Here is a 27,786-nt window from a genome sequence, read left to right as displayed (position 1 = left end):
GAACACCAGGACGGTGGGGAGAGCATCAGGGCAGTGGAGGGAAGAGCGGGGGGGGGGGGGGGGGGGGGGGAGGGGAGGAGCATCGGGGCGGTGGGGCCTGAGCACCAGTGTGTGTGTGTGTGGGGGGGAGTACCAGGGCGGTGGGGGCGGGGGGAGCACCGGGGGCTGGGGGCCGGAGCACCAGAACGGGGAAGGAAGGCGGCGGGGCCGGGGGAGGCCCTCCTCGCCGGGCGGCCAGCACCCACCGCCCCCAACCAGGGCGAGGGCCCGGCAGTGCGGGAGCGGGAGGCCGCGGCCGGCCCAGGGGAAACGTGCCCCGGACGCGGGGGCAGCGGCAGGGCGCGGCCCTCGCGAGGACGCGCGCGAGTGCACCTCGGCGTGCTCTACCAGCCACTTGGAGCCGCAGGCTTCCAGGGGTGTCCTCAGACATCTCGCGGGGTGACTCCCCGCTTCCCGAGACGCGCCGGGAGCCCTCCTCCGCCGACGGAAGCCCTGCCCGCGCGCCCGGCCGCAGCGGCACCGCGGCCACGCCCCCTCCCGGCGGCCAGCGCCGCGCTCGCGTCACTTCCGGCTCTGGGCGGTTCGCGTCCGGGTCAGAGCGAGCCTCCTGCCCTCCGAGTGTGTGAGTGGTGGCGGTGCCGCGCTGTCCGGGTTCTGTCGTCCCGGAGGGAGCGAGCCGCGGTGCCCCCCGGCCAGGAGCGCCCCCGGCCCCGCGCGGAGGACCAGGAGGGGACCTGGGGGCGGGCTGCGGCCGCGCTGGGCCGCGCTGGGGCGGGCTGGCGGCCCCGCTCCTGCGCCTGCTGCTGTCCCTGGGACCCGGGTGCCGGCACTGAGGCGTCCCCGGCGGACAGCGACCCCCTTCCCCGGCTCCCCTGGCCGCCCCGCCGGGGAGGGCGGAAGATGCCGGTGAAGAAGAAGAGAAAATCCCCTGGGGTGGCAGCGGCAGTGGCGGAAGACGGAGGCCTCAAGAAGTGTAAAATCTCCAGGTATCACGTTCCCCCCCACCCCGCCCTCAGCCTCCGGCGTTCCCCCGTGAGCGGCTGTCCGGGGCCCGGGCGTGAGCCCCCGCCGACACCGCGGGCTGCGCCTCGGGCTCGGGCTCCGTGTGGGCGCTCCGGCGCCCGGGGCCGTGCCCCTGCCCCGCGCCCTTCCAGACCTGGACGGGAGTGCAGACCGGCGGAAGGGTCGCCTCTGGAATTTCTTTGAAGGGGAGGGGGTGAGGAGGGGAGCGGCCTGGCGCTGCCCGCCGCCCGGGCTGGGAGGGGGAGCTGCACGCCGAGTCTTCGCAGCGGCCGGTGCCGGAAGGTCCCAGCAGGAAGCCGGCTTTCTGGAAGTCTGGTGGCTCCACCTGCGCCAAGTCCGTGTGCGCGGCGTCGGGAAGGCCCCGCTCGCGGTTCTGTTTCCGGGCATTGAGGACGCTGTTCGCGGTCGACGTGATCGTTAACAATCTGGTCCTTATTTTACCCGGTGCCCCCTCCCTCCCCCTCCCCCCCGAGAAAGAAGGAGAAGGGAGAGCTGAGCTGTAATCACGGCTCTTTGATCCCGCTGCGGCGTGTCCTTGAGGCGGCCCAGCGGCGAGGTGTGCTGCTCGGTCTGCAGGCTAGGTGTGACAGGGGAGTGGTCCCGCATCTGCTCCTCGGGTGTCCGGCTGTGTCGCCGGCGGGCCCGCGAGGGAACGACTTCACTTGCTGCCATTGAGAGGAGACGGTAGTCAGCCTTGTAGACCTGATGGCAGAGCTGTCTCCTTGCAGAGGCGTCTGCTTACGGCGGGAGGTACGTAACCTAGGCTCCTCTTCCTTTTTGTCGTTGACGGAAGTTTTCCCGTCTCACTGCGGTTAGCAGAAGAGCCGGTGCACGGTGACACGGCCTCCCGACCCTCCCGGGCCTCCCGGTACCTCGCCCCAGAACTGGCCGGGGCTGCGCCGCCAGCCCGTCTGTATGAAGCAGACACGTTAGCTTTTACTGCTCCCACGTGTGGCCGTCCTCCGTGCGTAACGTGGCACAGTTATTTACACCGAGCACGCTCAGAGCCGAGCCGTGGTGTTACAGCCCAGGGGCCGCTTCGCTGTATCAACCTACAGTTTTCCATGCGGGCCTCCATTGTTAGATGACTCAGCCGCCGAAGGCGCGGCGTTTCTAGGTCCTCGTGCAGGTGTCACTGTTTGAGCTCCTCTGGGAAAGGTCCTCTGAAGTTCATTAAACCCTAAAGGCCGATTTTGAGCTTCCCAAGTTTTAATGATTTTATGGAACGTACGGACTTTGGCGTTAAATAGCTTTGGCTCAATTATTTGTACAATTATTATCTTTTTATTTGTACAATTTTGTTTTTAATGTGTGGAATTTAATTATACTCTTGGGTCCTAACTCGTCTTTTATCTTCAATCATCCATTTAAGTTTCGCAGATGATCAACAACTGTTAATATGTAATTTTTAAAAAATATTGGTTCATTAAGTATCAAAATCTACTTTGTAAGATTTTGTTTTCGAATGTTTGTCTATTTTACAGAAATATAATTTTCACCGCTCTGAAGATTTATACTTTCCCAGCTTAGTCCTGTATCGAGAACGTTAGGTTGAACTTCCACATGCTCACTTCAAATCTGGGGAAATGATTTTAGTTGATGTTATTGGACTTTGATAGTGAGCAAAGTAGCATTTCCGGCTTTGTTAGCAAGAAAATTTTACATATAGACTACTGTTTCCAATTTCCAATTGCAAATACAACTCCCATTTTTTCCTATAATACCAGCTGTAAACAAAACAAAACACTTTGTTTAGTTTGAATTGAAGTAGTTCATGTTGCACTTAGCTTTTCACTGAAAGTTGAGACTTGATAAAATTCTTAGGTATTTGTGTGTTTTCTAAGCTATTGCAGATCCCAACCCCCTGCTAGACTAATAAGTGGAGAGGAACATTTTTCAAGCAAGAAGTGCCTGGCTTGGTTTTATGAGTATGCAGGTAATGAAATTAATATAAGAAGATATCAGTCACGTGCTTTAAAAAGTGTTTTGGTTTATTCATTTAACAATTATTTATTGCAGGCCTGCTTTGTGTTAGTGCTGTGACCTGGGATCAAGGTCAAGACTGAGAATTATGTGTAGGCTAAGAATTTGGTGCTATGTCAGGATGCTTTTTCTTTAAATATGTAATTTAGTAAGTGCTAGTGGGAGGGGTGAGATTCACTATTAATTCCACTTGTGAACAGGTGCATTTATTGGTTTAAGTCCATTAGCTAAGGGAGAGTTGATATTCTGAAAAACAAACTATGTAATAAAACATTATACACTTTATGTAGTTCTTATTGTTCTTTTGCATATTCTGTTGACAATTTTCTGAACCCAAACCGATATTTTTCTGAAACTTTTTGGAAACGTAGTAAAAGATTTGAAATGCAGATCTGTCATGGCACAGCACATTTGCCCTTTGATAATTGCTGTTTAGCCCATCGTTTCTGCCAGCAGTGCAGTAATCCCTACGAACGGAAACACTGGTGTGATACAGTGTGATAAATGCTGTGTTGGGAAGATGCACTGCGATAGTTCAGAGGACGATAGAACCCATAGAACCCAGCCTCATGGTGTCAGGAAGAGCTTCTGCAGGAGCTGTGACTTAAACTAAACCCTGCAGGTAGTGGGCTTAAAGCTCTGGGCCCATGATAGGGCTGGAGCTTAAGGGTGAAAGCCAAAGCCAGGGAGGAGACTTTGGTGTTCAGCAAATGTGTGAACAAGAACACTTCCCATTTATTACTAACTTTTTTATAAGTATGTATAAAGATACTTTTTTCCCTTAGAATCTAGGTTTTGGTCTTCTAGAATTCATGATTTTATAGCTTCCCCCTCCTCCTTTTTTAACTCTGATTCTCAGTGTCTAACATAGAATAGTGTAGATGGAGTCACTCTTACGTTTCGTGCTAATCCGTTAAGGTCTAAAGTATACTCTGAACTTGAAGTGTAACCCTAGGCTAACAGTATGGAAGGTAAGACCATTGATGTAACTGGAATCCGCTAGATCCCCAAAGTATAATTTAAAAATTGTTTAGTAACAGAACAGATTCTTTCTAGACCAGAAAAACTGCTATTACTGGCATCCCAAGACAATGTCTAACCCAAATTAAATGAAAGGAATTCATTTCTTACTGACCTCCATTTAACATGGTGACCCATTATTCCAAGTGCCGGTTTTATTGGAATTTATGATAGAGAATCAAAAAGCCCCTCATCTTATTTCACTTGTAAAAAGACACCTTAAGATACCATAAAATTAGTGCATTTTTTTTCATTTCTGCTCATTTGTATTACCTCTCCTTGGGACTTTGGTGGGTAGCATGGGATTCTAATTAGCTAAACATTTATTTGCTATGCTAGCATTTTTGTAGTAGCCAGCATAATAAGTGCTCTGTGTATTTCAAAAATCATAGTTATATAATGTATCCTTACAATCATTTTGTCAGGTAGGCAGTGTTACCTCTTTTTAGAGATGAGAAAACCGAGGTTGAGATTAAGTAATTGGCCCAGGATCATACGGTGACAAGAGCGAGGATTCAGCTTTAGGTCATTCTCTTGCAGAGCTTATGCTTTTAATGACTACTGTCTTGTCATTTCTGTTTTCAGTATGTACATGGCAACTCATTTTCCTTCTACAAAGAAATATTAGTAAATGCACTTGAAGGCAATTTATCTTATGTATGGAACGATTCATTCAGTAAATGTTTCCTGAGCATTTACTGTGTGTCAGGCACTGATCAGTGCTGGGGACACAGTAGGGAACAAGTTAGACAAGATCCCTACCCTTGGGGGATTTGACTTCTAGTGGGGAAGACAGTAAATAGGTAAGTAAGCAAGATAAGTAGAGATTGTGGAGGGTTATGAATGTTAAAATACCGTGTGGTGTAGGGACACAAAGTTAGAAAGTTTGGATGACTTTCAAATAAGGTGATAGGGAAGGCCTCTCTAGACATTACTCTGGGTGGAGACCTAACTGACCAGGAGGAACCAGTTATTTGCCAAATCAACAGTAGGTGTTCTGTCTTAAAATGGGGGTTTCCCTTATTAAAATGGAGACTGGGAATAATGCACGTAAAGCACTTAGCACAGTACCTGGAATGAGTCAGAACTCATACGTGTAAACCGTTGTTAAAGGAGTAATAGCATTACAGCATTAGGTGGACTGGCTGTGTTTTAACAGTACTGTTCCAGAATTAACAGCATAGCTCCTGTATAGCTCATGGGGAAGGTGTGTTATTCATTGAGCACAATTTTTATTCCTGAGCGTCTGCTATGACTGGCATGGTTTTGTACTCTGCACATCTCTAGGAACATTTTATGGTTATAAAAAAAAATTGATTTTTTGTTTTAGTTTAAAAACTATTTTACCACTAATCTGGTTAATACAGTATCATAGGTGACGTGTGGTAAGCCTGATAGTTTTGCTCTTGCACAAGACCTCTCCTCTTGAGTGATACTTACATTCGCAAGGATTCGTTAATACGTGGGGCCTATTACTGAACAAAAGCGTGGAAAGTAAAAGGGCACTTTTTAAATCTTACAGAGAACCCAAAAGAGGATAGAATTGCTTAGTTCTAATAAAATTATAAATCTAATAAGTTCTTTTTTTTTTTTTTTATAATGTTTGGTTTTTTTTTGAGAGAGAAAAAGAGAGACAGAGTGCGAGCTGGGGAGGGGCAGAGAGAGAGGGAGACACAGAATCCGAAGCAGGCTCTAGGCTCTGAGCTGTCGGCACAGAGCCCGACGTGGGGCTCGAACTCATGAGCCATGAGATCATGACCTGAGCCGAAGTTGGACACTTAACCGACTGAGCCACTTAGGCACCCCTAAATAATTCTGATAGATTCTAAATAATTTCCAAAGCTTCTTAAGTTGAATGGAAACCTATTTTTTTGCCTGAGAGTTAAGTTCAGCCCCAGAGTAGATTTATTGGAAGAGTATATTTGAGAAAGTAAAACTAACATTATGTGGTCTGGGAAAAGAATATTAGTATTGACCTTGCTTTAGATTCAGATTTGTTATTATTTGCATTGCGTTGGGAAAGACACTGAACATTTACAGAAAGGTCTTGTGTATGTCGTATATATCTTCTTATGACATAATTTAATTTGAATCTCATCAAATTTTAACCACTGGTCAATTCCCCAGTTTCTAGGGAGACTGTTTCATGATAGTGACTGACATTTCTTGATAACAGCTCTTCAGCTTTGTCTTTTGATTTCTGACGATGGCTGCTCTGAGGTCAAGTCAGTTTCCTTTTTCATAAGAAAAATTGATAATGCATTCTTGTTTTGGCTTAAAAAAACCTTTGTTTTCTTCCACTGAATTTTTTACCTCACTTACTTTCAACCAAACCACATGTGGGGGAACATACTGTTATATTTTTTAACAGCTTTATTGTATATGTATGCTTCTAAAATTACAATAATTAACACATTCTCGTTAAAAAACTTCTCCAAATATATATTGGGAAGTGAAAGTCCTATAATTACCACCCTTTCACCTTTTAACACCTCACTGCATAAATAAGTGCAGTACTTATTTAAACCAAAAAATTAAGCATTTTGGTTTCAGACCATGTTGTAACGTCCTCTTAGCAGCCTGGATCTCGTCTGAAGCTGCAGGACTATATTGGCACACAGACTGGACGGCTGCATTCTTCTGTTAGGACAAACTGTGGAGCGTGGATTTCATGTTGTACTTGTGAACGAATGATGGTGGGTGTAAAGTGCCCCCCCCGCCCCCCCAGTAGGTGTGGTCTGGCTTGTGATTTATAAAGCTGGAGTATTTTTATAAGTTCTTAAGAAAGGAAAACAAGGGTTTTTTGGGTCACTTTAACAATAATATTTCAAGACTGTTTTCAAAAATCAGAAGTAATAGCATATTTCTATCATATTTCGTAATTGCTTTAAATGGTTCGATCTTTTTATGACAAAGGACAGTTTCAGATGTACAGTGTAACAATTTGATATATGTATATACTGCAGAATGATCACAATAAGTCTAGTTGACATCTCTACCCACACAGGGTTATACATTTTCTCTCATGATGAGCACTTTAAGACCTACTCTCATAGGAGCTTTCCAATATACAGTATGGTAGTAGTGATTGCAGTCATCAGACTGGCTGTACGTCACATCCCCAGGATTTACCTGCTTTATAACTAGACATTTGTTCCTTTTGACCACCTTCATCCATTTTGCCCCCGCCCTCCCCCCCAAACCCTGCCTCTCACCTCTGTATCTACGAGTTTGGGGCCCTTGTTTTTGCTTGTTTGTAGATTTCACAAGTAAGTGACATCATATGTTATTTGTCTTTGACTTCCTTCAATTACAGCATAATGCTCTCAAGGTCCATCCATGCTGTCACAAATTTGTTGTAATCTTACAACAAATTTTGTTGTTTGCAATCTCTCACTTACAAAAGAGACCCAGCAGTGATGTAAATCACTATCTTTTGGGAATCTGATAACATAAAAAAGTGGGAGAATTGGTGTATTGATTTATATTTAGTGTTATAGAGGGAGAAAAATAAGAAACAAGCTAAGTATCATTAAGTTTTGGACAAATGGTAGACATAAGCTAAGTGAGGAATTAAACTTTAGTTTCAATGTTAAGGTGGTGGAACTAATGCTTTGCTATTTTAGAACCAAGATGATCAGGAAAATAGTAGTTTCTTTAAGTCGTTATCTTCATAATATGTATATCTTTTTAAAGTATTAAATTTTATTCGGTTGTGTTTCAAAAGGGTAATAAATGACCTTCTGTTTTAGTAAGAAAACAGGTGTTCTTTGCTTACTGTCTTGAGTAATGGGTTGGGCCTACATGTTGTAGAATTTCTTATACTTCTTTATTTTTATGCATTACCAAGTATTTTGTTCAGATAGGCTCTCATGAATGATTTTTTAATTGATAGGTTCAAGTTACTATACAGACAAGTGATTGATATTTTTTCTTTCCTTAATTTCGTTTTGTAATGTGGTGTTTCAAGAATATTTCAGAAGTTTTACATTTTAAATCGTATAGCCGATATTTAACACTTTATCAAAGATATATCAAAATTCAAATTTAGTTATTTATAAAAGTTATGGTGTATTCATAGATGCCTTTAGTACAATGGCTTATGTTTTATGTTGGTATTAAATTATAACAATAAAATATATAAATTATTTTTGTCTTTGAAGGTCCTGATGAAGTTGTAGGGCCAGAAGGAATGGAAAAATTTTGTGAAGACATTGGTGTTGAACCTGAAAATGTATGTTTTATTTCTAAGTAGAATGGAATACAAGTGGGATATAGCATATTTATAAATGTCTAAAAATTGGGACACTTTAATCTTATATCAAGATTTTGTTTCTTCATGTTTTATACTGTAGATTTTCATTTAAGGTATTTTTAATCAACTTAAGTTGGGCACTGTTCTCTTAATACAAATGTCATTTGTGATAGAGTGAGAGAGATTCCACCTTCAGAAACTGTTAGAACTTCTTACTTTTAAGAAATTGGCCCACTTCTTCAGAGTTAATAATTCCAGAGGTTATACTCTTTAGTAGTTGAAGGATGGAAATAGTTGTATAAAAATGCTCTCCATGATAAAATATAGACATGATTATCTCTGTGCTGACTTTTCCCCTATCCTTTATGTTCTGTTCTTTCCAGATTATTATGTTAGTTTTAGCGTGGAAATTGGAGGCTGAAAGCATGGGATTTTTTACCAAGGAAGAATGGTTAAAGGGGATGACTTCATTACAGTAAGACATTTTTTTAAAAAACAAATTTGATGGCCTATTTGAAGATCTTAATTGATATTATATGCTTCATAATTTTTAGAAGTAAGGTTTCACCTTAAAATACATTGGTTTGATCTGTGACAATCAGTTAGGGTTTGATAACATTTATATTGTGGTCTTGGCAAAATGAACAGTTACCCCATCTTTCCTATTCTCTGAGAACCTTAGTACAGTCTTATTAAAATTATTGACTCTTCGTGGGTGAATTAGAGGTCTGCGATCAAAGTTACTTACTCACAGATTGAGCAATGAGCAGTTTCCTTCTCTGAATACAGAGTTCTGCCACGGAAGGAGTTTGTTCTTTGAGCTGCCCCAAGTTCTGGGGCCTCTTCAGTTTTATGCTTTATTTTGAAAAGAAATCCAAAGGTAGAGTTACATGGCACTTTTGTTGTTTCTTTTTTGCCAAATTAATCTTATAAAGAACAAAAGTAGAAAGCTTATATGGCTCACCTGCAGCCTTCAGCCAAGTTCTGGTTACTTACTTACTGAGGCTGCCTTTGAATTCTTCTGTAAGTTACAGAATTGCCTCTTGATAATAATTTGATCTTGACTTTCCAGAGTAAAGTGTGCTTAGTTGCAGAATCAGTTAGTAATTATGTGTTATTTTTAAATTATGTCATGTTCCTAATGTTCATGCAGGATGTTACTAATGATCAACATTCTAAAATAGAGGAAGCATTAATTGATGATATTTTTGAGCCAAAAACTGGAGGTTAATTAGCCATGTGGTTTCCTATTGTGGTTATGCTTTTATTAACACATTTAACTATTTTTTATTGTTTGCCTGTCCTTACATTTCAGAATACCTTGGTTATTTTTTTCAAGTGTTCATATGGAACTTAAATTTTTATATTTGAATGTTCAGCATCTAATGTTTTGTAATTCTCCTTTTTAACCAGCCTTAACATATAGCTATCTTATGTATATTTTAGGGAAAACCTTTGCTTATATGAACCAAATTATAATTTCTAAGATAGAATATAAAATCAAACCTGTCATTTCAATTACTTATAGGAGAGATGAGGAATCAGACTCCAAGGTAAAGAAAATGTTCGCCTAGGTTTATGTAGCTACTTACTGGCAGAGCTAGGACCTGGAATTTAAATTCCCTCATCACCAGTCTAGCATACTGTGCTTTGTTTGCGTCACGTTTCTGTATGTATGTTAGCGTTCTTTATAAAATGCAAGACTGTTAACTAACTTTGAATCATGGTGTTTACAACCAAGTGTGAACTCTGTCATTCATCTAGGTGTCATAACCTACCAATTAAAATGATGTTGATTCTGAAATTCTTGGAAATATCCAACCTGCAATTAGCTTTTTAGAGAAAGATAAAATATAAAATATTTTTATGAATATAAAATACGGAGGAGTATGCAAAGAATATAAACTGGTTTTCATGTAGCTTAGTCTGTTTTATTGAAATTTTCGTCAGTTATAACATGGCTTATTCATTGTAAGACATTTTAGTTGGCACTATAACTGCTTTTTGTACTACTCCTGCTGTATTTTTTGTATATTGCTTGTTTTGAATAATCAGTTTGTGTATTTTAAAACCAAAAATTTTCTCATCATGTGTCCGCATAACTTGATATAACATAAAGAGACTTTGTATAACAGAAACTTTTAAATACAAAGCATTTCTAATAATTATTCTTGAATAACTAGCATCTGGCTTTGGGTACAAGAATAGAAATGGACTTAACCCTTGAACTTCAGTTTTATTAGCACGTCTTCTCTCTAGGAAGTTCACAAGCTGCACAAAATGGAAGCAATGATTTAACACTTAAAGTTGACCTAGAGGTTTCCGTTTCACTCCTTTATGCTCTCTTGCCTGTCTGCCTAGAGCCCTGTCTGTGTTGTAGGGCCTTGGAGCTGCTCAAGTCAGGCAAGCCCTCTTGACTGGGAGGGAAAAGAGTTGTGTTTTTCCCCCTCATCTAGATTGCTATTTGAAATACCAAGTATCTTTTATCAATTAGCTAAGTCTTTATTACTCCCTGAATTTCCTTATACAAAACTTGCTGAGGAATACAGTAGTTTAAAATTTAAACTGAGAGACCAAAGAATATATGTAAGTCTTAATTTTTTATTTTATAGTTGCCTTAGTATGTTTGGTTTTATGTTGACTTATAATCATAAAATGTAAACCTTCACAGACTCGATTCCCTTTCTAGATTTTTTAATGTTTTTATGATTTCATTTAATCTGGGCATAGTTATTTCGTGGTCCCTTGTGTCATCTTAATATAGTGATCAATTGTTTCAAGTTAGTTAATTTTAACCCTTAGAGCTCTGCTAAGGAGTAGAGACAGTGTGGTAGTTAAAACATACACCGTGGTCAAAGGTAGTAGAAGGTGATAGCCATGAGTAGTTAAAATCTGTAATTATATAGTGTTGATCAGCATTCGCAATACTTGTACGTTCATTTATGTTAAGGCTGTTGATGCCTACTTTTCATAAGTGGATCGCCTTTTTTGTGTGAGAGAATCTGTGGGTGTGAGTTGGTACATAAGTAGACTGGCACGGCCATTTTGTAGGTTTCGGAGGGCGCCGTTGCCATCTCTGTCGTTGTGTAGTAACAGCCAAATTTCTCCTCAGATTGGATTGGATTTGATAGTCATTCATGGTCAGCACTTATGTTGTGTAAGCTTCTGTGCCTCTTAAGTGCTGATCACAGGGAAGCCGGAGACGTGGCCCCTGCCCTTGGGTAACATGCTGAGAGGGCCGGGCGGCATGGCAATACTGTGGCGGAAGCCAGGTCGGAGGGGACAGGCGCTAGAGTGAAAGTACGACGCCCTGTGGAAGCACAGCTGGGGGTGAGATGAGTGTCGGCCGAGTAGACGGGAGAGTCTTCGTATGGGGTCCCTGAACCGGACCTTGAAGAATGATTAGGATGACGACGGTTCGGGATCTAGGAACATGTTCTTTCTGAAGAGGAGATTGTGAGCAGAGCCGGCGAAAGGGGAGCACGTGCGAAGGAAAGAACGTTGACAGGACGGGGCCGCGTCCCGGGGGGTGGGGTGACGGCTCCACGACGGAGGGCCTGAGCCGGCCGGCGGCCGGCGGCGAGAGCTTCGCCCCGCGTTCCAGGTGCCTGTGTCGGAGGCTGGCAGGGAGCCGTCGCTCGAGCAGTTGTTGTGCGCTCCGGGATCGCCGCCTCTCGCGACCACAGCAGGCCCCTCCCCCGCCCCCAAGGCGCAGGGTGTGGCGCGCGGGCCGCCCTCTTCCTTGTGCCTGTGCCTGTGCGTGCCAGAGGGCGCGGGTACTTCGCGGTTCTGCTGGCTGCAGCCGAGAGCTCTCCTCACACCCGCCCGCCGGGAGTGGGGTTGGGGCGAGGGCGGAAAACCATGCTGGTGGGGAACACTGTCCTTGGTCGCGATCGTGAGAAAACCGGCAGGATAGCGTCTGACGGGGCTGGAAGTACGCAGCTGCCCGTCGGTAGGTGATAGGTGACGGTGACGAGCTGCGCGCCTTCTGGTCTCCGTTCTCGGCCTGGACTTGAGGATTGAAGGCGGTGGTCTGGCCTGACCTTATTTAGGGGGAGAGTTGGGGAGCGTCTGTCCGACTTTCCCGCGGGGACGGGGTGCTCTGGGGCGTGTGGTGTGTGACTGCCGCTCACTTAGCATTTGGGGCCAACTGCTAGTGGCCATTAGCATTCTTCCCCTCTGCTCTCCCCGACATTCATCTTGACGATTTTTAATTCCCCATCCACATTTCCAGACATCCCCAGGGTGTGCTGTTTTGTTCTGGTCAATAGACCTCATTCACAGAGAGTTCTGAATACGGAACTTTGTGGATAAAACTCTTCCTGTTACAGATCGGGGTGCCACAGCACCTTACTAATTGAGGAAGAGGACCTCACTTAGAGCTAATACATGGATGGTGATTTCTTCTCATTTTAGAGGGCTTTAATGAAGCAGAAATGTAAAAGCCTTCCTTGTTAATCAGATGTTTACAGTACTCAAGAAATTAATGTCCAAGTCCTAATGTTGAAATTTAAACCCGTCTCCACTCGTTCTCACCTCGGTGGCCTGGAGAATGGTGTCCTGTTGTGCCAGCGTTCTGTAAAATCTGTGGGGTTTTATTTAGTTGTTCTTCAAAAAACCATCCCTTGCTGGGGCGCCTGGGTGGCGCAGTCGGTTAAGCGTCCGACTTCGGCCAGGTCACGATCTCGCCATCCGCGAGTTCGAGCCCCGCGTCGGGCTCTGGGCTGATGGCTCGGAGCCTGGAGCCTGTTTCCGATTCTGTGTCTCCCTCTCTCTCTGCCCCTCCCCCGTTCATGCTCTGTCTCTCTCTGTCCCAAAAATAAAATAAACGTTGAAAAAAAAAATTAAAAAAAAAAAACCATCCCTTGCTTTCCGTGATACACTAGTTAAGTATGCGTTTCTTTTTACTTCAGGGGAAATGCTCTTTCTAAACCTCGCAAGTTATGAGGTGTGGACGTTATTAATTGCTGAGTCTATTTGGGGCCAGGTTAAATGTAAGAATTGTGATGTGTTCCCTGGTTTTGCGAGGTCTGTTCAGTCTCTCTGAGACCAGTGATGTGCAAGGTGGTGGTGGTGGTTGTTGTTTTACTCTTCTCCAAGAAAACGTTACTTGTTCTTTGTCCGGTTAGATTCTTTCTCTGCTCCAGATTTAGGTAGACGATGAGCAATGGTGTGGGATAGTTGGGACAGAGACAACAGTGTGATTTTTTTGAGGTGATTTTTAAGCCATTTGCTTCAAAAGGAGCATCTCACACTGGGAACTGTTGTAAACATCGAACTTGTGTGTTCTCAATCTCATGGTTGTCTATTGTTGTCATTTTAAAAATGAGGAAACCGAGGCTGAAGGATTAAGTAGCTTCCTGAAACCACGTGTGTGGAAACGGAGAAGGTGCGCTGTTTCGGGGTGTCTCTCCGTGTGACTTGGAACTTTGTTCTTCGCCTCGTGTCCGTCTTAAGCTTACTGAGAGCCCACCCTAAATAACATCGTGCTCTTTGTCCCTGGGGAGTGTTATTTGCAAAAGGTTGTCATTTTATTTGGATTCTTTTCTCCTTGGTAACTTGTAAGTCACTGCTCACAGACTTGATAATCTTGTTTGAACTCCAATTTCCTGCTGACCTTTCCCAGGGAGGGATTTTGAAACTTTTTGTAATTAAATAAATATATACTTTGTGGCTTATTTTTGGTATTCCTACTTCTGTTTAACACATAATTGTGGGGCGCTTGTGCACGCCAGGCCCTGAAGAAAGATTTTAAACCCTGGTGGTCGTGAGAGGAAGGCCTGAATGCTGGGAAGCGCCTTTATCGTATGTCTTCCTGAATCTCAGGTGTATTAAGGTTCTAAGGGAGAGTCTGTGTGAAAATGTGACTCACATCATTAAAAAATAATGTGAAAAACGCTTCTTCAGGAAGCCACGAAGATTTAGAAGGTGAGGCCTCTTAGGATGGATCATCACGAGGGAGATCGTACATGTAACTGGCTGCTTAAAATGCAGTGCCCTCTGAACTTACCACCTCATGACGCTGGAGGGCCTGAAGACACCCAGATTTCCACACAGCATCGCAGGCACATGTAATCTGAGACTTTGTTCCTTTTGCATATCCTTCTGGTAGTAGTTAACTGCGTTTTCAATGCCATTAAACCTTTATTTTTCGCATAATGAAGAATGTTTGCGCTGATAAATCCACTTAATCAAATAGTAAATAATACATTTTTAATAAATAGTAAGAATCTTGTTTCTGCATGAAATATATTGTGCCCTCCCTCATTCATACATAGGAACTAGGCCCCAGACAAATTGGATGGTTAACCTATCCAAATTTTGATTTCCTTTTCTGGCCATATGGCAGATAAAATGTGCAAAGAAGCCATTTGTCGTGTAAAACACTTACATGCAGGATAAAATATAAAAATGTATATATTTTAAAAAGCATGCCTGGACTTCACTGTAAATTAAGGAAAATAATCAGAGGCCAGAAATGAGGAGAGATGGTGATACCATAGGGACATGTAGATCTGACACTTAACCTTAAGGTTACTACCTGTTTCTAGTCACCTAGCATCTGGCCATTAACTTGTGGTGCATATTCTGAATAGGAGACAAAATGGCAATGCCTGAGTAGGGTGAGAATCAGATCAAAAACTCATATTAAGTCACTGATGTCACACATAGCTAGTAGACGGAGATGTGATTGCTTGGGCTTGGTTCTGCATACGGTGAAGGGCTTATTTCCAAGAGAGTTCTTACCAGAAATTCTTCATCATGCAGATTCAAAGCTGGAATGCATTATTTGTATGACACAAGCCAAAAATGTATTTTACAAATGTCCCAGGTAAGTAGTGTTTTCATGTATATGGTGGAAGTGATTCTTCTGTACAGGAATGCGTTTTAAACAGAAGCCTCAATTTCTGCAGAAAAAGGTTCAGTTTTTAACAATCATAAATTACTAAGCATATTGGGGAACATCTTAAATTTCAGAATTAGACTCTTTAAGACTAGTATTTTGAATTTTCTGAATCTCAGCATAAAATAACTACTATGTTTAAAGAATAAAGAACAGCCTCAGATGATCAGATTTCCCATGCATAATTAAATCTCTGAAAGTGAAAAACATTAAAGATTTAAAAATCAATGGATGAGTTACGAATGAGGTGGGTATAGAATCAGTGACCTACAATAGCTGAGGAAAATAGGCAAGAAGATAAGGGACATAGTGGATAATTTTTTAAACTGTTGAGTTTCCTGAATTTTTTAGATATAAGCCCTTCATCAAGTATGTGGACTGCAGGTATTTTCTCCCACTCTGTAGCTTGTGTTTTTGCTTCTTATAACTTGGGCAGAGCAAAACTTTAATTTTGATGGAGTTCACTTGATGAGTTTTTCCTTCTGTGAATTGTGCTTTTGATGTCAAATCCAAGAATTCTTTCCCTAGATCCGGAGAATTTTACCTTTCGGTTTTTTTTCTGGAAGGGTTTATGTTTTTATATTTTACGTTTAAATCAGTGATCCATTTTGAGTTAATTTCCTTAAAGGTGAGAGACAGGTTTTGGTTTATTCCTTGCCTACAGCTGTCCACTTGCTCCATAGTTCATGTTTTGAAAAAGGTCTTTTCTTCCCTTGAATTGCTTGTGCGCCTTGTCCGGTATCGGTTGGACACGCCTGTGCGTAGGTCTGTCTCTGGGCTCTCTGTTCTGTCGATCTGTGCCTTAAGCCTCTGCCAGTACCATGCGGTGCTGCTGTATACAGAATCTTGAAACCACAAAGACTGATTGATCTCTTTTCAAAATTGTTTTAGCTCTTCCAAAAATTTTAGGATGATCTTTTTATCTGCAAAACATCTTACTGAGATTTTGGTTAAACTACATAGTGAATTTGGGGAGGATTGACCACTGTTTTGAGGGTCTGAATACATGCAAGATAGCTATGTCTCTCTTTTTGGTGTTTGATTTCTTTCATTGTGTGTAGTTTTCAGCATACAGGTTCTGTACATGTTGTGTTAGAATTACATGTGAATATTTTGTTTTTATTTTGAGCCACTTATTTTTAATTCTAATATCAATGTATTAGTTACTAATATGTAGCAATACAATTGATTTTTGTGTGGTTGTCTTGTATCCTGTGACCTTGCTGAACTCACTTATTCTGAGTGTGTGTGTATGTGTGTCTTCCTTGGGTTGTCTACATAGACAGTCATGTCCTATGATTATAACACAAAATAGGGAAATAGGGACCATCTTATTTCTTTTCCGCTCTTGCATGTCTTTTATTTCCTTTTCTTGACGTATTGCATCAGCTGGAACTTCTACCATTGTGCTGAATAAGCCTGGTGAAAGTGGACACCCACTCCTTTGCTCCCTAGCTGTGGGTTGTTTGTAGATGCTCTTTATCAAGTTGAGGGAGTTGCCCTCTGTTCGTGTTTTTTCTGTGAGTTTACACGAGTTGATGTTAAATATTTTAAGTGCTTTTTCTGTATTAAATCATCTAATCATGTAGTTTTTCTTTTAGAGTGTTAACACTGTGGTTCCATTAATTGGTTTTGAATACTGAATCAGTTTGCATACCTGGAATATATCCCACTTGGTGTATAATTATTTTTATATGGTGCTGAATTCTTTTTGTTAATATTTGTTAAGGATTCATGAGGGATATTGGTCTGTTTTTGTTTTTGTTTTCTTATTTATCTGAGGATATAATAGACATAACATTGTTCGTTTTGGGTGTACAACGTAACGATTCAATATGTATGTATTTTGGGAAATGATTACCACAATAAGTCTAATTAACATCCATCATCATAGTAAAATTTTTTTCTTGTGAAAAAAAATTTTTTTTGATACTGCCTTTAATCGGTTTGGGTGTCAAGGTAAATCTGGCTTTATAAAAGGAATTAGGAAATTTTTCCCTAGAATTTATCTTTTGCAAGGTAGAACATAGAATTGGTCTTCAGAGATCGGTGGAATTCTCCTGTGAAACCATCTGAACCTACAGGTTTCTTTTTCAGAATTTTTGGGATTTTTGAATTCGATTTTTTAATAGTTACAGGGCTACTCAATCGTTGTATCAAATTATTTGTTTCATACTGTGTGTGTTACAGTAGTTTTTGTTTTTCAAAGAATGGGTCTATTTTGTCTAAGTGGCCATATTTAGATCCTTTTCATGTCTACAGGTCTGTAATGGTATCTTTTGTTTCATTCCTGATATTGATAATTTTTGTCTTCAGTTTTTCTCTTTGTCATTCTTGCTAGGGACTTGTCAGTTTTACTGACTTTTTCCAAAGAATCAGCGCTTTGTTTCATTGATTTTCCTGTCTCATTTTTCTGTTTTCAATTTTACTGATTTCTGCTGTTACTTTCTCCTGCTTGCTTTAGGCTTATTTTGCTCTTCTTTTTCTAGTTTCTGAACATAGGAGGTTAGATTATTGATTGAGATTTTTTTCTCTCATAATATTTGCATTTAGTTCTGTGAATTTCCCCCTCAGCACTGCTTTGGGTCTCACAAAATTTGAGTTGCGTTTTTATGTTCATTGAGTTCAGTATTTTTTTTTTTTTTTTTTTTTTTTTTTTTGGTTTCCATTGAGACTTGTTCTCACCCATGGATTGCTTAGGAGTTTGTTTAGTTTCTAAGTGTTTGGAGATTTTGCTTTTATCTTCCTGTTACTTCTAGTTTGGTTTCATTGTAGTCAGAGAACATATCCTGCGTGATTTCGGTTCTATTATATTTGTCAGCATTTTCTCAATGGCTCAGACTGTGGTCTCTTGGGTTCTGTTGTACAGACACTCGAAAAGAATACATGTTTTGTTGTCACTGAGTGGCATGTTCTGTTAGTGCCAGGTGGATCTTGTTGGTTGGTGGTGTTGAATTCTTTCCTGATGTATGTCTAGTTGTTCTGTCGGTTCCTGAGGAAGTGTTTCAACAGAGGAGTGTTGAAATCTCTAACAATAATTGCATATTTGTTTATTTCTCCTTTTACTTCTCAAGTTTTTGCTTCACTTTGCAGTTCTGTTGCTTGGTGCAAACACTTTTAGAATTGTTGCATCTTGTGGGGCGCCTGTCCGACTCTTGGTTTCAGCTCACGTCATGATCTCACGGTTGTGGGATGGAGCCCCGTGTCAGGCTCCACACTGTCAGCTAGATTCTCTCTGTCTCTCTCTTCCTCTGCCCTTCTCCCTGGTCGCACGTGCTCACGCACTCTCTCTCCCTCTCTGAAACAAACAAACAAAACTAATCATTACATATTTTCGGTGGATTGACCTGTTATCATTACATAATATTCTTCTATGTTCTGATCATTTTCTTCACTTGGAAGTCTACATTAGCTCATATTGATGAAGCTGCTTCTCCTTATTTTGGTTACTGTTTCCAGAATATGTTCGTTTTTGTCTTTTGCTTTCAGTCTGCCTATGTTGTGTTTGAGGTCCATTTCTTCTAGATAGCATATGGTTGGGTCACTTTGGTTTCATGGGTTTTTTTGACCTGCTCTGTTAATCTCTGTGTTCTAATTGGTACAGGCTACTTAACATTTAGTATAATTATTAGTACATTAAGGTTTAAGTCTGCCCTGTATTTTACAGTTCAGACTTTTCCACTTGGTTCTTTTTTGTTAGATTTCTTTTCCTAGATTCACTGTTTCTTTGCTGAGACTTGCTACATTTTCAAGGGTTGTTTTATTGGGTCCATAATTGCTCATTGAACCATTTTCATCATAGCTGCTTTAAAGTCTGCATCAGATAATTTTAAACACATCTTGTGATTTCAATATTTGCACGTATTGGCCCTCTTTTTACATTCTGCTTGCCATCTTGGTTGTTGGTATGAGAAGTGCTTTTTTATCGGAACTTGGAAATACTGAGTATTATGTTATGAAACTCTGGATCTTATTTAAACCTTCATTTTCGCTAGCTTTCTGTCACCACCTCATCAGGAGGAGGGGATTCTTCATCGTTGTAAGCAGACAGGAGAGGTCCCGCCCCCAGGAGGCCTCCACAAAGAATTTCTGGGTGACACGGGTGACACTGCTGGGTGAGCGTGATGGTGTAGCCCCACCTCCTCCCAGGCACCCTTTGATGGCCCAGGGCGCTACTCCTTACCCCTTGCTGGGAGCGGAGCTGAAGTCCTTGTTGTATGTGGTTCCCACTGACGGTGCAGGAGGTAGAAGGGGGGCGTCTACGTCCATCCTGGGGTGGGTGGGCCATGCGGTCCTCCTTCAGTCGGCTGGCAGCTGTGGGCACTGAGCGGGCTTCTTCTGTGCTGTTTGAATGGAGAAGAGTATCTTTTCTAAGCTTGCTTTCGTGCTAGGCTGCTCAACTTCTGCTGGAGGGAGAGCGAGTTTTTGGTTTCTGTCTACCCCATTGGCATTTCTGGTTTGCTGACTCCTTCATCTCCAGATCTGGTGGAGAAAAGGCAAAAGAAAACCCAGGAAGCGCCCCACTGTATTGTTCCTGAGAATCTCAGAGTTCTTTCAGTCTTGGTGTTTGTTTATGTATGTCGTCTCTGGCTTTTAGTGGAATGAGCAGGAGACATGGATGAAAAGTACATTGACTTCATCATCCTGGAAGCAGAAGGTATTTGTCTACTAAAAAAAACAAACGAACCTTCTGTCCCCTTCCCACACTATTTAGTGTCGTTTCCTCTGCTCCCTTTTGGAACCAGATTCTTGAAAGCATTTGGCTGTACACTTGGCCTTTGAACAATGTGGTAATTTTTATTGAACCTGGAAATTTGAGTATTATGTTATAAAACTCTGGATCGTATTTTTCTTTGTTTATTTTCAGAGTGGGGGAGAGAGTCAGAGAGAGAGAGGAGAGAATCCCAGGCAGGCTCTGTGTTGTCAGTGCAGAGCCTGATGTGGGGCTTGATCCCATGAACTGTGAGATCAAACCAAGAGTCGGGCGCCCAACCGACTGAGCTACCCAGGCGCCCCGACTCTGGACCTTATTTAAACCTTCTGTTTTAGCTGGCTGCCACCAACACCACCTCGGCAGGAGAGGGCAGGAAGCCCTCCTCACTGCTGGCAGGCATGGGACTTCCTTCACAGTCAGACATCTGCGTGTAACTCTTGACTTCCCCAAAACTTACTAGTCTACTGTTGATTGGAAGCCTTTCCCATGACATAAACAGTCAAATAGTGTATTTTGTACGTTAAATGTATTATATACTCTGTTCTTACAGTACGGTAAGCTAGAGGAAAGAAATGTTCTTAAGAAAACTATCAAGAAAATATATTTACAGCACTATACTATATGTATCGAAAAAAAATATATCCCCATATAAGTCGACCCACACAGTGCAAACCCTTGTTGTTCAAGGGTCACCTTTATTTTCTCTGATTGCTCTCTTCTTAGTGTCTGTTAAACCTGTTCTACTAAGACTTTTATCTCTACCAGTCCTCTGAAACCATCTTGTCAAGGCATCATTTACAAGTGAATAATCAAAGCAATAATATTTATCAGAACTGGGCTGAAGCTTTAATTGTACTTAGAGGAAAATCTGTAGCTTTGAATGTTACATTAGAAGAGAAATGGGGGCGCCTGGGTGTCTCAGTTGGTTGAGTGTCCGGCATCAGCTCAGGTCATGATCTCACGGCTCGCGGGTTCAAGCCCCATGTCAGGGTCTGCCATGCTGACAGCTCGGAGCCTGGAGCCTGCTTCACATTCTGTGTCTCCGCCTCTCTCTGCCACTCCCCAGCTTGTGTGCTCACTGGCGCGCGCGCTCTCTCAAAAAATAAGTAAAGATTAAAAAAAAAATTAAAAAAAAAAAAGATGTTAGAGTAAAAGGGAAGCAAACCTGCAGTTGAAATAATTAAGAAATTCTGCCAAGATGATTAAGAAAAACAGAAAGCGGGGCGCCTGGGTGGCTCAGTCGGTTGAGCGTCCGACTTTGGCTCAGGTCCTGATCTCACAGCTCGTGAGTGTGAGCCCTGCGTCGGGCTCTGTGCTGACAGCTCAGAGCCTGGAGTCTGCTCCTGCTTCTGTGTCTCCCTCTCTCTCTGCCCCTAACCCACTCGCATTCTGTCTCTGTCTCGCTCAAAAATAAATAAACAGGGGCGCCTGGGTGGCGCAGTCGGTTAAGCGTCCGACTTTGGCCAGGTCACGATCTCGCGGTCCGTGAGTTCGAGCCCCGCGTCGGGCTCTGGGCTGATGGCTCAGAGCCTGGAGCCTGTTTCCGATTCTGTGTCTCCCTCTCTCTCTGCCCCTCCCCCGTTCATGCTCTGTCTCTCTCTGTCCCAAAAATAAATAAACGTTGAAAAAAAAAAAAATTAAAAAAAAAAATAAACATTAAAAAAAAAAGTGAAAAATTAAAAGAAAAACAGAAAGCAAAAATAAATAATAATACAGAATAGAAAACACCTCACCTCAGTGAAAAGACCCAGATGGCTTTTCAGCTGATTTTGGCCAAATGCTAATTCCAGTGTTTAGTAAACTTTTTCAGAAAAGAGAAAAAAAAGTAATAATTACAATTTCATTTTTCTCAGGCCTATGCCATGAGCTTGTTATCAAAATTAGTGAAGAGAGTGTGAAGGAATGAGATTTACCAGCAAGTCTCGCTTACGAAAATAGCCAGAAAATCTAGGAGTGTACGAAACCGGTAACAAACATTACTCAGTTTGACTTATTCTAGGAATGCAAGGTTTAATCAACATTAGAAAATTATCCAAAACATTTACACCTTGATAAAGTTAGGAGTCACCTGTCACATTGTGGGTTTAGAATAGTCAAGGTCTTAGTTAAATGTGGGTGCTAGATATCTCTGGTACATGATGAGAACTAAGTCCGTTCCGGGAGGAATACTGTGGGTCACGGTAGATGGCACGGCCCATGTGATGAAAGGGAGTCAGGTGTATGCTCAGAGATGGCAACCTGGCAGTTAGGTTTTGGTGAGTGAGGTTTCGTCGGCCTGTTGGAGGGAGCACCACGTCGAGTAGAGGCAGTGATCTGTGCTGACACATAGCTGTGGTCAGTGTGCGTGGTGAGTGCGGCTTGACCGGAGCTCACGGTGTGGTGACCTGGTTCTTGCTGAGCAGTGGAACTCATGTCAGCCCGTGGGAGAGCGTCTCTTTGAGCCTTTAACTGGTTTCCTTCCTTGGCATCTGTACCTTATTTGAAGTCAGGCGCTGCCACTGATTGCCTTGGTGCTTAGTCACTGAAAACGTAGGGATCTGAGTTTATGACAGAAGCACTAATACAATGTGTTAATTTTCTCTGTGTTATAGCCTGAACTTTCAAAACCACTCATGGCTAATCCCTGTCACCAAGCTGTGCCTGAGAATTTCCAGTGAAATCTGTGACCGAGGCCTGGTTCATCTCCTCTGTTCTGCCATCTTCTTAACTTACATGTAGTAAAAAGCACATCTTCTGAATCTCTTCTTGAGACATACTCATGATTGTACTGGAGCTTTCGATTGAGCTTTTTTTTTTTTTTTTTTTTAAAGGTCATTGGACTGAATTTCATTGGTTGCCAGGTTTTCTCTTTTTTTCCTATTTTCCTTTTTTCCTTTTTATCCCATTGGTCAGTACGAGGCAATATGTTTGTTAGTAACTCTAAATTTGTGAAGCAGAATTTTAAACCTAGATTGATTTCATAGATGCACTCACTTTCCTCTCAATACATTTCTTCTGACCCCCTAATGATGCTTTTATTTAATTTTATGGATTGTATAATGTATTTGGCTTTTTTAATTTAAGGTGTGACTGCACAGAAAAGTTACAGAACAAATTTGACTTTTTGCGCTCACAGTTGAATGATATTTCTTCGTTTAAGAATATCTACAGATATGCCTTTGATTTTGCAAGGGTAGGTAGAATTTCCATGTTTTGTAATTTTAACATTTTTTCTTCTCGGAAACCGCACTTAGGGAATTTTTTTACTTCCATTGTAGGATAAAGATCAGAGAAGCCTTGATATCGACACCGCTAAGTCTATGCTCGCCCTGCTGCTTGGAAGGACATGGCCGCTGTTTTCAGTGTTTTACCAGTACCTGGAGGTATGTGCACTGTCTCGTCTGGAAGCGTTAAATATTAATTTGTAAAACTTACTCTGAAAACGTACCTTTAAATGAGGAAACATAAATGGATTTTTAGATAGTGTGTTTTTAAAAAAAACTTAAGTAAAAAGTTTCTGATAAATTGTGTACATATATGTCGTCATTTGTAGACACAAGTTCAGTTCATTAATATATTCTGTACATGAGATACTTTCATTCCAGCCTTGCAGCCCCCCTCCCCCCCATGAAAAAAATGAACCCTCAAATAAATTTAGCAAAGACGTTTTTCACGCAAAATTAGTTTCTTGGGTTTTTTGACAGAAAACTGATGCTCGTTGTACAAATGTTATGCTTCTAACTCGGGTTTCAGGTTTCTTCTTCGTAAATTACCAGCTCTTAGGCTGTTAGCCACATAAGGGAACCCGTTGTGTGTAGTGATAACACTTTCCTTTTCACTTGGGTTCAGTCTAAATAGTTAGGATTAAAATTTTATGCCCCACACATATGAGAATGACTACTTAAATGTACTAATAACTTTAAAATGTCTGCTGAATTTATGAAGAAAGTGTTCATTTAGCAGGTTTAGGCGTGCACCTACTACCGGCAGTGGTTTTAAGATACTGTTCATTTTTTTCCACTGCTTCTTTGGTTTTCTGTTTTTGTGCCTTTTCAATTTCAGGTTTTTTGGTATAGATCTCACCGTTTCTTGAATACAGAGGCTTTTGCTTTTTGCTTTGAAAATGATTTCTCATAAAGCTGATTATCATAGCGAATTCCCCGGAGTAATTTTGTTGAAAGCTTCTGCTGAGAGGCAATTCATGACAGGGACTTGAGCGAGTGGGTTTCAGGTACACTTAGATCTTTAAGCCTGATAGAGTAGCTTAGGAAAGGCTGGTAAAGTAGACGTTTTTGATGAATGTTGTCCGTCTTCCTCCTGTTAGTAGTTCAGGGCAAAATAAAGAGGACTGAATCTAAAATAGTCACCTCTACAGGGAGCTGAGAGGACGAAGTTTTTCATCAACGCTGGGTATGGGTAGGGTGTTTGACACTGTTCAAATTAGGTTTTATCCCTGTTCAGCAAATGAAGAAAGGGCTCTGTGTTAAGTAATGTTACCCAGGCCACTCAGTTCAGTGACAGAAGTGGGGTTTGAACCCAGGCCAGTACTCTTTCCACTGCCTGCAAAAGCCCAACTTCAAGATGTGGCGGAACGGTTAAATCTCACGCATACGTACGTATTGGTGTACGTAGGATACGCTGTATGACTTGATTTCAGTGACGGTTATAGAAGTGCCTACACGGAAGACACTGAGGCTTTTATCAGATCGGTACTTTGTTGCTCCTGTTACTTCTCAAAAATGAAGGAAAGATAAAGAAAAAGTAGCTTGGATGATGTTAACATGTGAACGGCCCTGAGGATTCTCTTAGAAGCCCAAGTGACTGAAGAGGACTCAGTGCTTTAAGGAAGACCAATGACAAAAAGATGGCATAACTAGATTCATTTAAGTCAGAGCCTTAGGTATCGCTTGTTCTGTATTCCAAATATTTGTATCCTCTTCACAGCAATCGAAGTATCGTGTTATGAACAAAGATCAGTGGTACAATGTGTTAGAATTCAGCAGAACCGTCCATGCCGATCTTAGTAACTACGATGAAGATGTGCTTGTAAGTATAATAACCGTGTTTTCCTAGGAAGGTGAAGTTCTTGAAACTGTTACGTGGGAACACGCGTTTGTGTAGCGTTACCATAAAGAATTAAAGTTGCTGACGGTAACTTTTCTTATGGAATCATGTTGAAGGTGTTGGGGGGAGGGCTTTCCGTTAGAAAGTCTGTGCTGACAGGCGGAATGTTGCCAATTTCTCAGAAATGTAATGGAGCAGTATAGCTAAGGTTAAATGACAATTTCTGCATGTAAAAGCTAAAATTCTGCTTTCCTGCCTTCCCCTGGCATTTTCCCTATGGAAGAAAAGAACAGTCAGGATTTAATAGAGGAAAGCAAACCTCAGGTACAAGAGAAAAACCTTCAGGGCTAATCACAGTGCCCACTGATGCACAGCAGATTATGCCACGATAAGTTCCCGCAGAAATGCCTGAGTAAACACTCGATGAAATACCATTTTTCAATCGTTCAAGTTAGGATGTCTGTCCATACTCTTCAGTGGAAAGGGCAGAATACCATAAAACAGATCCTTGAAGTACGCTGTAGGATACATTCCTATAAAAGTAAATTGAAATGTGGACTTCTGTGACCCTGAAGATCATACAAAATGCTGAAGAACTTTATTCTGCCTGTAGTTTACATTGTGACCTCTCCCCCCGGAATGTTCTAAAATTCAGTAATATTTTTGGAAACAGCCCTTTGGTAGCAGCAGGCAGGCAGGCCTACACATGTGTATATTCATGCGTGTTTTGAGTCAACATATAAAACAATTTTTGTATAAAAATAAAGCTTCCAGATTTGTTTGAAAAAGCAGAAAATCTGACTCAAGTATGTGAGGAATTAGTGACAGAAGCCAAGTAATAGCTTGTGTCCAACTTGCGTCTCACTTCGCTGGCTTGTAGCTACGCCGCCAGCTAGGGTGCTTTTTGGTTGCCGTTTATGATTGTCCCTGTCTGCCGATTTTCTTAGAGTAGGGAGGTACGTCAATAAAAAATGAGAGAAAGACCATCGAGGGGTATGTGTTTTAAGAAAAATAGGGCCAGCGTACTCTTCTCTTGCCATGAGTTTTCCCCTGTTTTTCAACGAACAAAAACAGTGAGCTCATGTAAGGAATGGCTTCTGTAAGGAAATGAGTGTGGACCCCCTGCTTTATGTGAATGTCTTTTATTTATTGTTTTTTTTTTTAATTCTTTTAAGGTTATTTTTTGAGAGAGTGAGCGAGCAAGCATGAGCAGGGGAAGGGCAGAGAGAGAGGGAGACACCGAATCCGAAGTAGGCTCCAGGCTCTGAGCTGTCAGCACCAGAGCCAACACAGGTCTCGAACTCGTGAACTGTGAGATCATGACCTGAGCTGAAGTCAGCCACTTCACTGACTGAGCCCCCTAGGGGCCCCTCACATGTTTTTTCAGTATAGTTTTTAGGTCAGGTGTTCATTAGGCACTTGCTTTGTGTTTAGATTTATACTCGGTCCTGTTACCTGAACAAAATAATTCTCTTATATGGCCCTCCTTCAACAAGCTTACATGCTCTTGGTGACGTAATGTAGAAACATGTTGAACACTCTCCATATTCCTTAATAGAAATAACAGTGCTGTGAGCATTTAGACACAGGGAGCAGTCAATCTTGACTTAGTTATTGGAGAGTTCTGAAGCCATTGCAACCTTGGCGAAGGAAGCTGCAGCAAATACCCCTTGTGGAAAGTCTCTTCTATCAGGAAAGAGCAGGCCGAGAAGAAAAGCGCTAAGTGGCCAGCAGGACAGGAAACACACCTTAGACGCGGGGGTCCGTCCTCATCACCACCAGAACTCGGGAGAGTGTTTGTAGTGGGAGGTCTGAGGTCACTGAATTCTAACAAATGCTTCTCTCTTTCTAGGGCCTGTTTCTTCTCGATGAATTTGTTGAGTGGCAGAAAATCCGTCAGACATCATAGCAAGAGCTCTTGCAGAGAAAAATGCAAACCTTCTGATGCCCACGTGTGTACAGGCTGATGAGAGGAGAAATCCAAAGGCTGCATTTTCCTTCATGTGAAGACTTCTCCTAGTACTTTGTTTTCCTTTTTTTTAAAAGGAAGTTTTCTTGTTACATGTGATGGGCATTGAGCCACACCTCTCCTGAGACTGAGTATCCAAGTTTTGTTTTGGGTTATGTTTATAACATTTATTTCAGAACAATAAAGATTCAGATTTGTGACAAAGGCCTTAAGTGAAGATGTCCCTTGAGTGTCAGAGTGGTATTTATTTTGTAAATTTTAATTCTTGAATTTCAGAGGATCTTCTTGCCATGGATTTGGAATTTTAAAGATTCTGAACAACCTTAATATTTGGGAGTGTGGCCTGCTGATAGTACGGCTCATGTATCATCTGTGCACTGTTAGGAAGAATGTTGGCTTCACCTCTGGGTATGATGATTTTCTGATTCAGCAAATAAATACATTTCTGGATATTGGGCGTTCTCCAGCTTTCAGCTCTGGTTTTCTGTGAAAGTACCATGGTCTTATGCACATACTTTATCTGAAAAGTTTAGAATTGGATATGTTATGTCCAGCTGTTCTGTTGCCTAACCATTAAATAGTTTTATCAATTAGTGTAAATCAGCATTGTATGTATATTCTTAATGTGACTTAAGTTTTAAAAGTTTAAAAGTTCCATCTCTATCTGAAAGGGCAAGGGTTCCTGTATTACATGGCCTCCAAATGAGCCTTTGAGAGACTCGAGACCAATATTGAAGTTGTATGATCATCCTGTGATACGGAGAGTGGTGCACAACTCAAGGGCACCATGTTACAATCGGTACAATCACTGTGTTGCTAATTGTCAGAGTTTCTAATGTTAGCGATAAAGTCCCTTGAGGAAAGGACAGCCTTTC

The 27,786-nt window shown here is 41.9% G+C and overlaps 1 protein-coding gene across 7 annotated transcripts; it reads left to right on the top strand.

Moving 5' to 3' along the window:
- The first annotated feature begins 601 nt into the window (after positions 1 to 601).
- DCUN1D5 (defective in cullin neddylation 1 domain containing 5) lies at positions 602 to 27,123 on the top strand. 7 transcript variants are annotated; one of them, XM_030333963.1, is made up of 9 exons: positions 602 to 986; positions 2,868 to 2,959; positions 8,190 to 8,260; positions 8,665 to 8,756; positions 19,181 to 19,300; positions 22,963 to 23,071; positions 23,157 to 23,261; positions 24,823 to 24,924; positions 26,795 to 27,123. In XM_030333963.1, exons 1-9 carry the CDS (start codon positions 901 to 903, stop codon positions 26,849 to 26,851), a joined length of 834 nt encoding a protein of 277 aa, XP_030189823.1. In that variant the 5' UTR covers positions 602 to 900; the 3' UTR covers positions 26,852 to 27,123. The 7 variants fall into 7 exon arrangements, with proteins under 7 accessions (XP_030189823.1, XP_030189824.1, XP_030189828.1 ...); XM_030333965.1 differs by lacking the exon at positions 602 to 986 and adding an exon at positions 1,600 to 1,773; XM_030333964.1 differs by lacking the exon at positions 19,181 to 19,300 and having other exon boundaries at positions 603 to 986.
- Positions 27,124 to 27,786: the final 663 nt, after the last annotated feature.

Source organism: Lynx canadensis, chromosome D1 (genome assembly GCF_007474595.2).
Source record: "Lynx canadensis isolate LIC74 chromosome D1, mLynCan4.pri.v2, whole genome shotgun sequence".
NCBI lineage: Eukaryota > Metazoa > Chordata > Mammalia > Carnivora > Felidae > Lynx > Lynx canadensis.
This window is presented reverse-complemented; position numbering and strand designations above follow the sequence as displayed.

Coding starts and splice junctions, on each gene's coding strand:
- DCUN1D5 (XM_030333963.1), top strand. CDS start 901: ATGCCGGTGAAGAAGAAGAGAAAATCCCCTGGGGTGGCAGCGGCAGTG. Junction 2,960..8,189: donor TTGGTTTTATGAGTATGCAG/GTAATGAAATTA, acceptor TTGTCTTTGAAG/GTCCTGATGAAGTTGTAGGG. Junction 23,072..23,156: donor ATGCCTTTGATTTTGCAAGG/GTAGGTAGAATT, acceptor CTTCCATTGTAG/GATAAAGATCAGAGAAGCCT.